General features: G+C 33.1%; 1 protein-coding gene and 1 long non-coding RNA gene across 3 annotated transcripts; both read left to right on the forward strand.

Moving 5' to 3' along the window:
- Window positions 1-5,537: 5,537 nt before the first annotated feature.
- LOC127715376 (uncharacterized) lies at window positions 5,538-8,957 on the forward strand. The gene is made up of 4 exons (XR_007988367.1): window positions 5,538-5,680; window positions 6,377-6,507; window positions 7,604-7,759; window positions 8,342-8,957. It is a non-coding gene; the product is annotated as an uncharacterized LOC127715376 (long non-coding RNA).
- A 3,204-nt stretch (window positions 8,958-12,161) lies between these two features.
- LOC127714390 (CUB and zona pellucida-like domain-containing protein 1) lies at window positions 12,162-17,269 on the forward strand. Of its 2 annotated transcripts, none has more exons than XM_052220445.1 (5): window positions 12,162-12,270; window positions 13,593-13,686; window positions 15,071-15,201; window positions 15,785-15,946; window positions 16,618-17,269. In XM_052220445.1, exons 1-5 carry the CDS (start codon window positions 12,219-12,221, stop codon window positions 17,022-17,024), a joined length of 846 nt encoding a protein of 281 aa, XP_052076405.1. In that variant the 5' UTR covers window positions 12,162-12,218; the 3' UTR covers window positions 17,025-17,269. The 2 variants fall into 2 exon arrangements, with proteins under 2 accessions (XP_052076405.1, XP_052076406.1); XM_052220446.1 differs by having other exon boundaries at window positions 12,163-12,270; window positions 15,085-15,201.
- The last annotated feature ends 1,616 nt before the right edge of the window (window positions 17,270-18,885 follow it).

The following is an 18,885-nucleotide window of genomic DNA, read 5'->3' on the forward strand; positions in this document are numbered from 1 at the left end:
AGCCGAAGGCCACCAATGGGTCTTCAATGCAGCGAGAAAATCCCACACCCGGAGGTGGTCCTCAGCTGGCCCCTAAATAAAATTGTGTACTGGTTCAGTGAAAATGGACGTCACACTAAACTCCAAAACATATAAAGGAACTAAAATTTAAAAAAAACAAGACTAACAAAGGCCAGAGGCTCCTGACTTGGGACAGGCGCAAAAATGTGGCGCACATAAGAGCACACAGTATCTAGATCCAAGTAGCACATGCAAAATTAAACACTATAAAGCACAAGCAAAAGACTGCAAGCAGCTACAGCACAGGTAATGCATAAGCAAAACAAAGAAATAATAAATAAAAATAAAAAATTGCAAAAAATGAAAATAAAAAACAAACAGCAGGCTTCAAAGTTAAGTCATGGAGCAGCTAGGAGTTAAATTATTTACAAGAACTGCAGGTACTATTTTCTGAAAAAAACACCAGGTTGAGATAAAAATTTTGAACTGGCCAAAAGTTGATAAGGTCATTGCCTCATTTGGCAAGGAGTTCCAGAGTCTTGCTGCCTCATAAGTAAAGCTTTTCTTACCATACCTTGTTGTTTTTGCCCGTGGTATATCCGCTATGCCTTTGTACCTAAAATTATATGAATTTTCTTTAATGTTTATTAAATTGTGTAGGAATTTATTAATTATTTTGTAAGTCTCTAATGCCATGGTTCTCATTCTTCTGATTTTTAGTGCTGGTAGCTTAGACTGTTCAAGGAGTATCGTAAGAATTTTTGTAGTCGTCATAAATAAGTCTGAGTGCTCTTTCTTTTATTTTTTCTATTTTCTTTGTGTTTTGTTCACTGCAGAAATGCCATGTAAGAGGACAAAAGCTGAGGTTTGACAAGATAAATGAGTGGTATACTGTAAGTTTAGAAAGTCTGGTGAGATGAGTGCCGATTCTTTTTAGTACGTTTAGTTGTCGTGCAGCTTTTTTACAGATGTTTGAGATGTGAGTGTTGAAATCCAGTTTAAAGTCTATTGTTACACCAAGAAGTTTCACCTCCTCGTCACATTTTATGTTGAATCCATTTAGGTTGAAGACCATATTTTGTGTGTGTGTTTTTTTTCCTATGGCAATTGCCTGGATTTTTTCTGTGTTTGCCTGCATTTTGTTGAAGGGGAACCATGATATTAGGGAGTTACTATCTTCCTCTAAGGGTTTAATTACTGATTCCAAAGTAGTACCTGATTTAGAGAGGGTGTTATCATCAGCATAGTTATATAATTCACAGTGTTTGACAAAAAGAAAGATGTCATTTATAAATACATTAAATAATACAGGGCCAAGTATTGATCTCTGAGGAACACCTTTATAGATATCTTGCATTTGACTGATACTCTGACCTATTTTTACACACTGTGTTCTTGTTGTAAGATAACTTTTTAGCAACTCAAGAGCAGATGGACTAAGGCCAAATTTTTCCAATTTACAAAGAAGTAGATCATGTGGAAGACAGTCATAGCTTTACTGAGATCCATCAAAATTGCTGCTAAGTATTTATTATTATCCAGTGCCTTTTTCCAATCTTCCAAAATTTTAAGTAATGTTGACTGACAGCCATAGCCTGATCGAAAAGCCGCAAGGAAATGGTCAAAAATATCATCAAAGTATTTAGTAAGTTGATTTTCTATGGCTGTTTCAAAAATTTTAGATATAGCAGGTAAAATACTAACGGGTCTATAATTATCCTTTTCAAGAATGCTGTATTTTGATTGGATGAGAGAAATGGTATTTTTCACAAATTTTCTATATATTGAGATTTTCTTTTCTCTGTCGGTGTATTTGTCATTAGGGAATTCCATGTGCCGGGGTATTTTTTTGCTAGCAAATACCATGGCAGATGGGAAATACCATGTCTAAAATAACGTGACGTCCGAAGTCCTCTAGACTTTTCGTTGAGATGGATACAAAGAACATTCGGTGGAATTAAACAATTACATCATGCTTACAAGGGGTATTTGCCAAAAATACCGGTTTTGAGGTAAACAAATTTCCCTCGCCTAACGGCTGCTGGAAATTTGTGTACCTCTCAACCGGTATTTTTGGCGAATACCCCTTCTAAGATTGATATATTTGTATAATATACCATCTATACCCGTGAGTTGCCTTTTTAACATTAATTTTACCAATTCTTTTTGAAACAAATGCTTCATTTTTAGGCTGAAAAGTAAGTTTATTTGATGTTGACCCATTTGAGTATTTATTAGAAGGCAGTGTCTGCGCGTACCCGCATGCGGGTACGAATAGTCAAATTGCCATTCATAGGCTACGCGTACCCACATGAATGAAACGTGAAATATATACGAAATTTGTCGCAATTAGTGAATAAATTGATTAAAACTACTCAGAATTTTTATAACTATTTATATATAGGTAAGTGAACAGTTTTTCTCAGTTAATAAATATTCTTAAAATGGAAGAGAGTGATATACATGTGGGAAGACATTTCAAAGTTATCATGAATTGGAACTATTTGTTCAGAACTATCAGTCGATTAATTTTATACAATTGTATAAAAGAAACTCGGAGTCAATTGCAGCAGGGACTTTCTATACTATAGTATAGAAAATCCCTGATTGCAGCTGCAGAGAAAAGAAGAACTGGAAACACAAAAATTAAAGAGGAATCAAGTTATTCTGTTAAAGAATAAATTTTTCCTGTATTCACGGTGGCAAAAAATTCCAAACAAGTTCGACAGGAAAAAGACCTAATACAAGGTATTAATATTGTTTAAATTATAGTTTTTAATCGAATTTGCCGCGTTTCATTCATTAGTCAGGTTAATTTTTTTTTGTCGAATACTTCTAGTTTTTCTATTGTAATTAAACCGTTCATGATATTAAGGATATGTCTACTGTTCAGTACTTTCCAAATGGAATTGTCCTTTCCGCTTTAAACTTGGCATAACTAAAGATGGACAAAACCTGATTGTGAGGGAATCACACAGTTCTCAAAATCATGAGATCAATAAATGTTTATTTGACCATATTGAAAACGGCACATTTTATAATAGTATTAATTTTTATCATGTTTTTCTTTTACAGGGACTGTACAGTTTCATTTTCCATCAGTGTGCATTTAATTTGCAATGTTTATTATGTATCATTATCTAATAAATACAATTTGAAAATATATTTTTCAAACTCTTCACTCATTCTACACGAAATCCCCATATTATCGATTTCGGTATATGTTTCACGTTTCATTCCCGATCCGATGGCATTTTATTATAAAACCGGATGTGGGTACGCGTAGCCTATGAATGGCAATTTGACTATTCGTACCCGCATGCGGGTACGCGCAGACACTGCCTTATTAGAAATAGCTTCTGTCATTAACCTGTATGTTGTTGTCATCGATGTTTTTTGCAACATTTACAAAAACGTTATTAAAAATTTCAGATATTTCTTGTTGGTTTGTGATGATTTTGTTGTCTTCCTGTTGTATGGTTTCTTTTTAGCTGGTGCATCCTTTGTTTGTTAGAAATGGCTTTACTGTTGGCCAGAAATCTTTAGACTTAGGACACCTGTGCATCGTCTCAGCCCTTTCCTTTTTGTTATGATCAGTGGAAAAGGTATATTATAATAAAAAATACAATATATAGATACCAAAAAACACAATTAAAACAGAACGATGATGACCAATTCCATATCCAAGAATGTTGGCAGTTACTGAAAGCAAGTCTGGAGTAATTAACCTGCTGATATAAAATCATCGTCAAGCTTGTTGAACTTATTATTTTCCCGTGTGCTAAATGGATTTCTTTTTGCTACAAAATTGATGTTTTGTGATGATGTCTGCTGGGAATGAACATGGGGATCCGCGAGTTACATACTTTTCGAGCGTCTTTGCAGTCGAAGTTTTCTGATAAATACATCAGAGTTCGGCCAAATGACGGTTAGTAATTATGGGACACCGTATGGCCTAAAGTATCAACAATGTGCAAAACTAGCAAAATACAAAATTGGTCTAACTATTAAAATTCTTTGTTGATTTCGGAATAAGTACTTATGAAAAGTAACATTTTGTGTAATTGTTATTTGGTACATGTGCATACATATAGTTTCACGTGCATATCAATCAATGTAAAGTATATCTGGGACATCATAATACAATGGTTAGTATAATAGTCCCAGAGTATATAAAACCCTTTTTTTTATCTTTAGAAGAATTAAAAAAATAATGTCCACTCTTCTGTGTTTGCACCAGCTGAAAGTATGTGAAATAATTATTGTTTGCAGCACATGTCTCAGGGCAAACAGTTGTTTCCCCTTTATTCGCTATAATTGTTATTTTAACTACTTAATTTTGTATTCTGTTTAGATACCTTTATTTCAATTTAAAAGCCACCAATATTTTTTCTAATAAAATGTTATTTCATAGCACATAATTTCATTTATCTAATTACATAATTTTAACAATAACCTTTTCAAAGAATAGATTTTAAATAATCAATCCTTAATTAAACAGTGTTCATGTCTATGTCCGGACAAGCTGACAGGATTTACTCTTTTCAGTGACATAATAAGATACCGGTCAAAATTCAATTTTATCTAAAATACGTCAATTTGTTGACCCAACGAGCCAGTGAATAATGAAAATGTTATTTTTGTTATTGTTGATAGTCTGGGTCCAGCCTTGTGTAGGTAGGTCATAAAAATATCAATTTAATGTGATTGTTTTTTATATAAATTTTCATATATTTATTATTATTTCGATTTATTTGTATATTTTATTATCTTCTATTTTATTAATGCACTTATACAATTTTGTTTAATCTTATTTTTGTTACGATTTATTGTAGGTAAATATTAACTCTTCCAATTGGTCATGTATGAACTATATTTCCTACAAAATGCTAGCCTAAAACAATGAAAATTAGCTATGAAATATAATTTCGCTCTTCACATAATCTGATCGACCATAGTTTGTTATCAAATCAGCTTGTGCATGTAGAATATGCATTTCATTGATTTCTGTCAACGAAAGGGAATTTCAAGATTCCAATAAATCTTTACGATTCCTTTTTTTTTCAAATATTCTCTGTTAATTTGAATACTGCTGTATGTGCTTCCTTTAGTAATAAGAGATACACTTTGTACATATAAAAACGAACGTGCTTCTTTAGGTTAACTTTTACTTGGAAGAAGAAAATACAATAAATACATTCAACTATAGTATACCACGCTTTTTGCATGCAGTATCTGTAGCAGATATGAACACAAATAATTAAAAATGCAAAACATTATGGCAGGACTAATATATCTGATTTCACTCGATTTTAGAATATATAGACCATTTAGAATAGAGTATCTTTCTATCTGTAATCACGTGCTTCAAGGTTTTTCTATCTTTCTTTTTTTTTACAACGGTCGAAGAAATAGTGACGGAGGTAGAATTAAGACTATTTTTGAGAAATATAACGTGACAGCATTCAAGAAAAAAGACATTATACAGACCCCAAATTACCCCAATTTCTATCAACAGTAAGTTATATTGCATGTTTTATATTTGATTTTTGTTTTTGGTTACTGGTCGTAAAACTGGAGTTGGCGGGATAGTTCGAACAACACAGATTCAATATACATTAACAGCGAACGAAAAGAAAGACGTCCTCAAGACTCCTAACTATCCAAACTTCTATTTGGAGTAAGTGTGTGTTTAAGATGTGTGGTGTTTTCTGTTTCTTCAGATGATTTTGTTTAATTTCATCAGATTTTATGTATTAGCAGATACCATTTTCAATTATTTTCATTATTTGTTAAATAGCTTTCTTGTATATCTGGGACATCCGACTGTAGATCAGCAGCGGTAAAACCCGAAAAGTTTTGAAATAAGCACCAGATAGCAAAGCAATACACATAAGTTAGTAAATGAGTTAAAAAAATCGATTATATACTATTCAGTAAATATGAGTAATTTGTATGAGTAATACTCCCTGGGTAGCTAAATGGGATACCAAAGGTCAGATCAGCTGTGGAAAAAAAAGAAAAGGTTAAAAATTAGCACAAGCACGTTTTTTATATTTTTTTATGTCACAAGAGCTTATGTGTAAACTTTTCTGTTTTATGCAATGTCGAATTCAAAAACTTTTTATAGTGCCTATGTTTATTATACACATCTGACCGTTCGAGTGCTGTACAATCAGACAAGTTCGTTTAATACATCTACAACGAGATCTTATTGAAACGGTATACAAATATGTCACTGCATGGTATATTTTCTTCCAGAAATGTTGAGATACAGAGTTTTACTGTAACGTCAATAAATATTTGAACGCTATTCCATACTAACACCATATAACAAGAATGCTGATAACAAGTTTTATATTACATGTTTTTTTAGGCCTTTTAAGATCGAATGGAACATTAAAGCAAACAATTCATTCTCTAAGGCCATAGTAAAGTTGAATTTCTTGGACGCTGATTTTCCTCAGTCATTTACCTGTTATGAAGACCATGTGGATGTTATGGATGGTAAGTCATCATGAAATCAATTTACTTACTTTTTTAAAATCTCACCGACTCTGTTCAATCTTGGTACTATTAAATTAAAGATCGTTGACACTTGGAAGTTTGCTTTTATACAAAGATATATCTATTTATACAATGTATAGTTACCGGTTTGTGTGGTTGAAGTATTATAGTTCTTGTTTAACTCTAAACAGAAACGCCCAGAAATCATAGTTCTGGATTAACCTTTAAATAAGCAGGAATACCAAGAAATCATTGACCTTGAGTACCCTTTACCAGGAACGCTCCTTTAGGTCTTTTTTGTCCACTGATCGAGATTAAAAGGTAGACTTAAAGATATCAAAAGAAGTTTAACTCCATCACATGCACATATGCATGTCCCAAGTCAGTATCATCGGCAGTAGTTGTATCATGTCATATCTTAAATTGATTTCACGGTTATTTGGAAATTTGATTTTGATTTCAGATCTTTGATAGTATCTTTTAAATATGTTCATGTATCCTCTTGAATGACGTCTCCATTTGTCCATAAGTAGGCATTTGGTCGTTTCCTAATTAAAACAACTAAAATTTAACGCGTTAAATTTGCGCGAGGAAAAGGTTTCTTATTTTGTAACAGTACTGAATATTTTATGTTGTTTTCTTTTCTAGTTATTTAGCACAGCTTGAAGTTGCAATGATTACAGTTTATGATCACGTTTTTCATTGACTAAATTAGAATTCTGTTTCGTTATATATAAATGAAGTTCAACATTTTAACACATTATTCTGTCTTAGATATTTCCTGAAGTTATCTTTTCATGTTTATCATGGATAAATGTTTCCTTTTCAATAATTACACCCCACCTCCCACCATTTTTGGTAGATTGTCTTGTTCTTTCTGTATAACACATGAGCTAAAAACTATTACTTCCACTTTTAAAAATATTTGATATTTAGAAATTAATTGTTGATTTTAAATTAATACATTACTCTATTTTAATATGGCAAACTATTTCAAGGACTGGTTTGTATTTTCTAATGTTGTAGGAATTATATTTGTATATTTAGGTGAATGTCAAGGATTTCCATCATGAATGATTTTATTTATTTATTCCAGGCCCCTCTATGTTATATTCTACAATAAAGACATATTGTGGTGGATCAGTTCCAGGTTTGGTTACCCTATCTGGCGATTCTGCAACTATATATTTCTATACTACCAGCGAAGACAATAATTATAGAGGATTCAAGATGGAATATTGGGCTGAAGAAGGTATGGTTTTGCATCGAAACAACACCTTATCAATTCAGAAAATCAACACTGTTGTAAAGCCACATGAATGTCTTTTTGTTTTAATCCAACTACTTAGGCGAGAGGCCTCCCGTATTATTGACCAACTTTATACAAAATATACGAAAAACCAAGAGAACTCACTGGTTTTATCCATTTTCATATTAATAAACAGAGAAGAGTGGTACATACGTCAATGACCAAACGACACAAAAGTATTACAGATAACCACCTATAATGTCTATAAACACCCAGACATATTTTTTTTCTGGCTTAATTTTACTTCTATAAAAGCAGTGTTTTTAAACATTGCCAATGAGAAAACTCTCTATAAGAGGCCAAATGACATAGAAGTCATAGGTCAACGTTAGGCCTTCAGCAATGAGCAAAACGCATAGTCAGCTATGAAAGGCCCCGAAAAATGTGAAACAATTTAAACGAGAAATCTTACGGCCAAATTTATTACAAAACAATTTAGAAAAAAAACAAATATTCATTTAATCGTTTGTAAATGATCATCAGTGTCGTATTAGAACATATTACAACTAGTACCTTTTATTTCAGATGTAGATCAGTTTGGACCAATACACTACAGTACTGTTAACTACGTTTTAATGGTGTTAAGTGCTGTTGTTCTTTTGGTAGTATTGATAGGTTTCATATATCTTATCATTCGAGACTGCAGGAAAAAGCCAACAACGTACACACCAAACTTTCAACAATATAGTAAACCGCCCATGAGAAAGCGGTATTCATTTGTTTATGAGAAATATTTCGTACACATGGACCAAAAGAATTTCAAACCATTTGAGAAGTTAAAGCTGCCACCTATCACGGAATCTGTTTTTAGTAGACACGATGAGATAGACAAAATGAAAAGTCCAAATCGTATGCGAGGAGAACTTTGATTTTGATATTTTGTTTAACTGTTAATCTATAATAAATTGTTATCATTTTGTTATAAATATTGAGTCAATGAAGCTGAAAGGGGGTGATTTATATTTACCTAAAGCATACACCCTACGCCCAATTGTGTACATTAGCAGTACACAATCGGTCTAGTTCTTTGCCTAAATCTGCAAATTTTGAGACAGATTTGCAATTTATGTCTAAGACTGTTTATTTGTATACAGTAGAATTAGTGATTAATATTTGTGTTTTTTAAAAATAAATTTTTCAACTTGGCCATTAAAGTGGAGATAACTCTCATAGAATTTTTTTTATACTGGAATGATAGTGAAATTTTCATTTTTTTCCTGCAACAAGAAAACAAGTTCGTTGACACCATTATTTTCTTTTTATTTTCTTAAAGCATATTATAAAACATATCTTCTCATAATTTGTTTCAAAATTCTATCTCATAAATTTCTTTTTATTCACAAAAATGTGTTTTTTCATGAACAATCTATGCAAATTTTGGCAATTTTACACGATTTGTAGCATAAAAATAGCATGTTGACCCATACCTTTTATTATATATTTTAAAACAGCTTAGTAAAATCTTCATTTTGGCAAGGTATAAGAAAATTCGATCTGAGGAAATATATACGACCCACATTAAGCAAACAAAAATCAATCAACCATAGACAGCATAGATGCAAACCATAAAACCTCACAACAGCGTCAATTATTATATAAACCAAATGTTTTCACAGTAGTGAATCGAACAAGTCCAATAAGTAAGGGAAGAACACTTGATTTTGCAGGGAAGGGGGTGGGGGCAGAATGATTTTTCTCGAACTGAATGTTTATTTTCACCTGTTGCTAGGTCGGTTGATATATTTGGCGCAGTTTTGTCATGCAAAAATTGGTTTGATTTGAACAAAATTATTTTGTTCATTTTGTTCAAGGACGTATATTAGATTAGATGTTAGTTGTATATGTACTTGATTTTGTTGGACAGAATATTCATTTTCATCCTGTCTTGGGAAGGATTATTTATTTTCATATCTTGCCAGGCCAGCATATTCATTCTAAAATTCATAGTTACCATCAAACATGGTCGTACCTTTACATTTTTATTGAAGATAGGTAACATTATGACATGAAGATGCTAAGTATGTTAATAACCCTATAGATGAAGCGCACTGTCTTTTCAAACAATGGGATTTCAAGATTTCAAGATTTGATGAATTTGAAGATTACAATTATTATAGGGTTTTCTTTTTGATGATATCTTCAAACCTACATGTATGTCCAAATATATTGGCTCGTGTACTGAGGGATAACATGACGTCACTTGTGATTGATATCATTCAGTAATAAAGATATGCAAAACCAAAAGCTGACTGGGATGTATGACTGGAATATATAATTATGGTCACTATGAAATTGAGAATGGGAATGCAATGGGGAATGTGTCAAAGAGACAACCACCCGACAAAAGAGCAGAAAACAGCTGAAGGCAACCAAGTGGTCTTCACCACAGCTAGAAAATCCCACAACCGGAGGCGTGCTTCAGCTGGCCCCTAAACAAAAATGAGTACTAGTTCAGTGATAATGGACGTCATACTAAACTCCGAAATAAATAAATGAACTAAAATTAAAAATCATACAAGACTAACAAAGGCCAGAGGCTCCTGACTAGGGACAGACGCAAAAATGCGGCGGGGTTAAACATGTTTTTTGAGATCTCAACCCTCCCCCTATATCTCTAGCCAATGTAGAAAAACAAACACACAGCAATACGCACAGTAAAACTCAGTTTAAAAGCAGTCCGAGTCCGATGTCAGAAAAGGTAACAAAAGAAACCAAACAAAATGGCAATGATACATAAATTAACAAAGGACTACTAGCAGTTACTGACATGCCAGCTCCAGACCTCAATTAAACTGATTGAAAGATGATGTCTTCATCATATGAATACCAAGCACAATCCCTCCCGTTAGGGGTTTAGTATCATACCATCATAAAATATATGAGAAGAACATAACCGGTATCATGCCAACAACTGGTTTTAGAATAAATGAGTTTATTTTCGATGCAAAGACTCTATAAGTGAATCAATATCAAAGCCAAAATATGCCATCTTTAATGACCTGACAACATTATCGTAAATATATCCCTTCTTGATAAGTCTGTTTAAAGTTTTTTTTTAGCTTTTGAGGTGAATGCTGACATTTTTGTGCTTTGTAAAGAATATTACCATAAACACTATACACGTTTTACAGTGAAAATTAATTTTTACATCGGAATTTGTTAGTTCATCACTATATGCACTGTATATTTTTCTTTCAATAAAAATGTGTTATCAAATTTAAAAAATCACTTTTGCGCATTGCCTCCACTGTTCATTTTCTGTATACAGTATGCGGTACACCAAAAGAAAGGCGAAAGACAAAAAAGGGATATCCAAACTCTCAAGACGAAAACGAACTGACAACGCCATGGGAAAAAAGAAAACGAGCAAAAGACAAACAACAGTATACAAATTATAACATAGAAAACTAAAGACTGAGCAACACAAACCGAACCGGAAGGGTAAGCAGATAAAAGTCAATATCACTTAAAATGTAAAATCCCCTAAAATAACTATTGTTTGGCTGTGGTACTATGCAGTCATGTCCGATAAGAATTGGTACCATGTTAAATTCGATTCCCCGTATTGGGAGATAGTACCATGATTTTTCGTGAGAACCTTGCTAAAGCACTTAAAGGTGTCATAAATGAATTGCTACAATTTTAAGGCATAATTTCTGCGCCTACCTCTAATCCTAATGCATATGATCGCAAGACGATATTTCGTTGTTCTGATGTAACTATTTGCTTTTTAATTTTCTTCATTCTTTTTTTTTTTCTCTATCAATGAGATGAATCAACAAAAAAATAAAAATATCAGCATTAAATTGGGAAAAAACAACCATGCCAAACGATATTTACACTGCTGCAGTTCCACCTCTTGTCCAGATCGGCTTCTAGATCTTACACATTGATATCGCGTTAACTATTTCAACATTAACGGGAATGGACTTTTTGCTATATTTGGTTAATATATCATTTACCCATACATATTTTGTCTAGTGTTGACATGAGTCCAACTAGGAAACATAAATATAGATATGACTTTCGTCGAAGTAGAATACATGTATAGATTTATTCAAATTCTTTTCGCAGTAAAATGAAATAAAAGAAGTTATAAAATAATCTTACTAGTAATTGAAGCTCTTACACTTGCTCGGAAAATATGATAACAAGGAGACTTGGATGTGACCTTAGAATTGTAAACTCTAGGTTTATTTGAAAAAAATGCACTCCGTGTGGGATTTGCTATACGAAAAGATTAATTTAAATGTTATGTGATTAAATTGTTCGCTCTCTTCATTACAAACTTTATGAATGATAATCTCTTTTTAATCTTTTAAAACTACATGTACAACGAGCGTTTTGATTTATAGGTTATGATGTTCTAGTGTTGATATTTATTTATAATTGCAAGGGGGAAATGTTTCATTCGTATGGAAGTGGATGTATTATTTATTACTTTATAACTATTGGTAAGTTTTGATAAAACAAAATAAAATAAATCTGCAGTAGCAATTGTAAGAAGCAGCATTTAATTAACCAAAATCAGTTGTAATATATCTTCAATATCATTTTGACCTGATCAATCTTACAAGTGTCACTTATTTTTTTTTTAATTGGTGTCTAATACTGTATACAAAAGAATGTAATTTCACATTTTCATCATAAAAAAAAAACAAAAACAAATTACAAAAAAAAAAATAAACAAAAAACGTTTTGTGCTTTATACTGGACGATGAAACGAATAATGGTTTTTAAGCTTATAAAATATTCTCTTAAAACTCTTGTAACTGGCAACTTTTTGATGTATACCATGTGAATAATTTGGGTGTTGGGTATCTGCCAATAAGAGAGGGAGAGTAACCAAATGCCCCCCTTAAAATACAGATACAGCTGAACGGATATGGTTCCAAAATTAGAATAGTGTACATTCTATATGTTAAGACGTCTCCAATCTAAATTGGAAAATTGGTTACGCCTCAGTCTGTGAGACAGCAATACAAAGACTCAGAAACAAACAGAGACTGACTTTTGCAGGCATATTAGTGACAATCACGTTGGTACATCAGTAACCATATACAATGGCGGATCCAGGGGGCCCTACCACCCCCCCCCCCCCTTTCGTGGGAAAAATTTGGTTGATTATAAAGGGAATCACTGAAGCATGGCTGGAGCGGGCCCCCCTTAGGTCAGTCAGCGCCCCACCCCGCCCCCCTCCCTTCTGAAAAGTTCTGGATCCGCCACTGATATAATATTCGTGTGGACCTATTACATGTAGTTTAATCACGTGGATACATTTATACGAACGATACTAATGTTGGCCCATAAGTAGAAGTTTTTTCATTTTGTAAAGTAAGGAATAAGAGATCATATTATATTTTGAAAATGGTGGAGTCACAAAAACTTTCTATTTAAGGAATGATCTTGGGTTTTTGAAGCCAATGTTAAATGTTTCTTTAAAGCTTCAACAATGCTCCAAACACTTCGAGAACCTTGTAAGAAGATTGATTTATTGATGTTTGCTTTATGCCGCGTCAGCGCAAAAAAGGTATATCTTGGCTATAAGAAGAAAGTATGGGACGATATATACTGATTTATATTTACTAGTTATACTAATATAGAAATGTGCAACGATAGTACTGATAAAAAATATAAGTAAAATAAACATCGTCTATAATATAACTTTAACAAAATAAGATACAATTAAAATGCGCTTTGAGCTATAGAGCATAATAAATGATAAACACTATTTACATGTCCATTTGTTAATTTTTACTTGTATTTTTGGTTCCAGCTTTGGTAAATACCGCTACAACCTCTGTTGGGTTGACAGCAAATGGAAAAAGAAGTGTTATTACCTCTCCAAATTATCCACAACCATATGGAGAGTATGTATTTTTGTTTAATCGACGAAATGCCAAACACCAGTAACAAAACACCACACAGAAAACCAAAGATCAAGCATCACTAACCCATCGTAAGACCATGTTTGAACTCAAATGCTCTTGAAAGGATAATAGTTCCCGCTTTCCGTGTGACACCCGTCGTGTTGCCTATGTAATATCATATGATACGTCGCATTCGGTATTGGTACACTCATGACATTTCTTTATGCTTTTGGATTGTAATGGGGTTTTATCCCATGAACCGGTCATACATTGTACCTTGCGAGTTTATAGAATTGTGCAAGTGTTTGGTTCTTATAGATTTTCAGATAAGCATTCAGGTAATGACGTGTTACGTGCACTCATAACTTTGGTAAAGATAAAAAGGAAAAAAAGGAAATGATATTGGTTTAAAATTCAAAATCACAGGATTGTTACATGTACGAAACTTGACAATAAACATTTAATCACATATCTGTTAACGTTTATATACAGATTGCTAAGACGATCTTAGTTAGTATATCGGGTAATGCAGGAAGAGAAAAGCTCATTTTACAAGAAAGTCCATATCTTTGCCATTGTAGTAATCAATTGGCCAGTGTGAGCTATTGCTGTTATTTTGCATCCATCTGGCCGTTATTGACCATTATAGCTTCTCGAAAAACCTTGGTATTTGTCAAATTATGTTTTTTTACTACACATTTTGGTCGGTACAATAACATTTGAAATGTTGATTAATCTTATTAGCATAATAAGATCTATGATTTTAAATGCTAATATAAAAGGTTACTGACTTATTAATATCGTATAAGTCTTTCTTTAAATAATGACTCCTTAGACTTATTGTTTACCTCATAATTATACTTTTGCTGTTATATCATTGTGTCATAATTTATTTGGAATAACAACAAATCGTATACCAATATAGGTAGAAACAAGACTTAACATTTCTTTTATTTTTCTGCACTGAACTGCTGTATAAATTGAAACTATATTGTCATTAAAATGTCATTAAATTATAGCCAGAGAGCACCAACACGTGTGCTTGTATTTTTTCCGCTCGTTACATTAGATTTTTTTAAAAAAGGTTAGATATCTTGCCCGTAATGGAGATCAGTTTCGCTTTTTGGACAGAGTATCTCTAGATCAATAATATAAACTCGTTAACCTTATCATATAAAGTGGCCAATAGTCCAAAAAGAGAGGTGAAAGCTACCAACGGGATAGTCAAACTCATAAGTCGAAAACAAAGTGACAATGCCATGGCAAATAACGAAAAACAACGAAAAGACCACAAATAAAACTACATAAAACACAACATAGAAACTAAAGAGTGAGCAATACGAACCACTAGCTATTGAAGCTAGTTAATGTTATTTCTTTACAGTTCTTATTCTTTAGAATGGAACATCCTTGCCGACAGCAGTATACAGAACGCCATTGTCCATATCGAAGTTTTAGATAGTGAATTATCAAACATTTTTAACTGCTACGAGGATATTATAGAAATTATAGATGGTAGGTCAAATAACTAGTATCATAAGAATGTTCAGACTCACAATTCATTTCAGATTTGTTAAAGTACTTTGCGCTATCTTTTAGTCTTTTTGTACTTTTGATAACTTTTTGTTATAAATTAGGCCGTAAAATTTCTCGATTGAATTATTTCCCATTTTCATGCCGGGGTTCTTTGAAGCCGACTCTGCGGTATGGGTTTTCTCATTGTTGACGGTCGTACGGTTGTTTATTATTGCTTAAATCTACTTCATTTGAACTTAGGTCGATAGTTGTTTACCACATCTCCTTATTTTTATATTAATTGCCTATCATTGTTTTGCTTCCAGTTTTGGTTTTTGTTATCTGATATACCGGTATTAAAGAGCTAATTAAGTGTTTTCATGTCCTGATTTTTATTGTGGTTCTACGTTTCTTGATGTAAGTTTTGCAGATAAAAACGTAAATAGGGTTGGTATTTCTGATAGACTGTATAAGTATTATAACAAATAAGCAGCAGAAAGAGAAAAGTGGAGTAATACAAATTTGGATTTTTGTTACTTTATCTTAGATTATATATAATGACGATTCGTTCGCTTCATTTTAGGTCCATCAAGTCTGTATTCTGTCATCAGGTCGTTTTGCGGAGATTCTTCACCGTCGGGTATAGTTAAAACATCAGGAGATAGTGCCACAGTCACATTTCATGCCAGCAAAAAGGACAATGATTATAAAGGATTTAAATTGGAATACTGGGCCCAATCAAAAGGTAGGCATACATTAAAACAAAATACCATCACAGACGTCGTTTTTAACTGTACGGGCAGTCCTCAATATCGTTATAATATGCATGTAATAAAGTCCCTTTGCAGTGCGGGTATGCGTCCCTGTCAGGTGCACGGTATCACAATTATCGCATTTTTCTGCACCAGATGCGCATTTTTTCAGTGATGCTTGAGTCCAAACTATTTGAAAATCCAAAGTTTATCAAAAAAAATGAAGAGCTTATAAACAAAAAGGACAAAATAGTTAGATAGTTTAGTGAAAGTCAGGCAAGGTATCATAACTTTGCATGACGGAGATATCTTCTTTAATTCAAAACAATTTTCAACATTTGTTTTTGAAAAAGTGAGACGAAGGATACCAGAGGGGCATTACAACTCACAAGTCAAAAATGAACTGACAACGCGATGGCTAAAAAAAGACAAACAGACAAACAATTATGATATACAAAACACAACATAGAAAACTAAAGATTAAGCAACACGAACCCCACCAAAAACCGGGAGCGATCTCAGGTGGTCTTTTTAGCCATGGTGTTGACAGTTTATTTCAACTTACAAGTTTGAATTTCCATTTGGTATCTTTCACCTCTCTTTTAATACATGTTAACACAGTAGTTATAATTTTATACAGATAGATACATTTTCTTATTTGCAGACATGACACCCTTTAGACCAGTGAATATGACATCTCTTCATTGGACACTACTGGTCATAAGTATGGTCATTTTTACTTCTTTTATTGGAGGATGTATATTCCTGGTCGTCGTAGAAATGGATTACCGGGAAAGAAACGAAAAAGAGAAAGGGAAGTGGGTCACTATTTATGATAATCCACCTGATTACGTGCTACCTACAGTAGGAGGTGAAATACCGATCAAAACTGAAAATGAAACCTCGACGAAAAAGAAAACTATAAAGGAACATCTCGAGAAAACCAAACCAAAGGCACAACCAGACTTAAAATCTGATGATAAAAAACTACCACCTCTTAAGATAATACGACCAACAATGAACATAAAACAATGGAAGACGTTACTAACTAGAGAAGAAAGCAACACATAAAGCTCAGAGATAACACGATACAGTCTTCAATATTATGACATTGTTTATGAAAAGATGTCATTTTAAGTAATATCACAAAAAGTGACATTCAAAGACGACAAGAAAATGTGTTGAATCATAGTCCGACGCTGCCAATGTTTATAAAAGAATGCAACTTATAGTTGTTATATTACTGCAATATTAGAATCACGTTGAATTAACAATAAATTTAATTTTATTTTCCATATTAAACATACGAATTTGCACTGAACTTGCATTACAATGCTACTAGACATTCAGTTACTGTAGATTATGCACATTGAGCCACCCGATCCTGCAATGTTAGCTCTCTAACATTTGATTTTTATGGGGTGTGTGGGGGGGGGGGGGGGGGGGGGGCGAGGATGAAATTTGAAAAAAGACAGGACAGTAGTTTTGAGTAAAAAAAAAGGCAGGATGAGCAACTTGGCAAAAAAAAAAGCCGGATGACAATTTATGTAAAATAAATTGTTTCGCCGAGCGCAGCTGGATACGACCGCAGAGGTCCAACCCTGAACAGTTGGGGCAAAAATGGACACAATATTCGCGCTTGATACAGGTCTGAATTTGGATTGTAATTCAATATTTGACACATAATAGGTTTCTGACACAGAATAACTGTAGTCAAAGAACTTAGAATTGGTTATATGATCTGAATTTATATTAATTTTTTTGCTTTTGTGCAATATACTATGCTGTTGCGAATTGACCTCCCCTTTTTCAAAAAAAAAATTGAAGAATTTTCTTGTTGATTTCTGAAATCTTGAGGAGAAAAAATTGTCCCCCCACCCCCCCACCACCATTTTTTCACCCCCTCCCAATTTTTGTTAACCTCCCCCCCCTTTTCCAAAAAATATTCTTTCCCTCGGTCATGATCATAATTTCAATTTAAATTTCCAATGGAGTTTGCAACCATAATAACCCATTTAAATACATGTACATCATAAAAGTCTTAAAATAGAAAATGACATACATAATCATAGCTAAAATTAATTTAACTTAGTCCGCGTTTTTGAAATTATTTAAATAGTAACTTCTAAAAACGAATCGACAGCTAATCACCTCAAAACAATACAAACATTCTTTATACATAATTTAAAAGCAGTGTAAGGGAGGTAATTCCCAGTTGTGTTTGAATTACCTCCCTTACACTGTAGTTTGTACTTAAGTAATTGTCCATTAACCAGGACACCCTTGTTTTTTCTCACCTTTTTGCCCCTAATTCCTAAACGGTTTGAGCCAAAAAAAACCAAAGCCAATTCTAACCACCCCTTTGTGGTATGGAAACGTGTGGTATAATTTCAGAGAGATCCATACACTGTTCCACAAGTTATTGTCATGAAACTAGAAAAATGCTTATTTGGGCCCCTTTTTGTCCCCTTATTCCTAAACTGTTGGGACCATAACCCTAAAAATCAATCCCAACCTTCCTTTTGTGGTTATAAACCTTATGTTCAAATTTCAGAGATTTCTATTTTCTAATACTAAAGTAATTGTCCGGAAACCAAATGTCTTCGGAAGACGACGACAACGTGATACCAATATACGACCGCAAAAAAAAAAGGCAGGACCGAATAGATTGAAAAACAAAAAGGCAGGACAGAGATTACAACTAAAAAAGAAGCAGGAAAAAATTGTTCATCCCCCCCCCCCCCCCCCCCTAATCCCCATAAAAATCAAATGGTAGCTCCCTTAGCCAGTAATAGTGGAAATCTATTAGTAAAATTAGTCTGCTAGTAGTACTAATAACAGTTTACTTTTATACTGCACAGTATAGATGTTAGACGTTGTAGAAGAACTAACAACGTACAATATATACATATTACTCAGTACAAACACGGAC

The sequence above is a fragment of the Mytilus californianus genome, unplaced genomic scaffold (genome assembly GCF_021869535.1).
Source record: "Mytilus californianus isolate M0D057914Y unplaced genomic scaffold, xbMytCali1.0.p SCAF_9, whole genome shotgun sequence".
Lineage (NCBI taxonomy): Eukaryota > Metazoa > Mollusca > Bivalvia > Mytilida > Mytilidae > Mytilus > Mytilus californianus.

Excerpts from the sequence above, each read along its gene's own strand:
- LOC127714390 (XM_052220445.1), top strand. The coding sequence starts at position 12,219 with ATGTTTCATTCGTATGGAAGTGGATGTATTATTTATTACTTTATAACT. Across the intron at positions 13,687-15,070 it reads TATCCACAACCATATGGAGA|TTCTTATTCTTTAGAATGGA; the intron begins GTATGTATTTTT and ends ATTTCTTTACAG. Across the intron at positions 15,202-15,784 it reads TATTATAGAAATTATAGATG|GTCCATCAAGTCTGTATTCT; the intron begins GTAGGTCAAATA and ends GCTTCATTTTAG.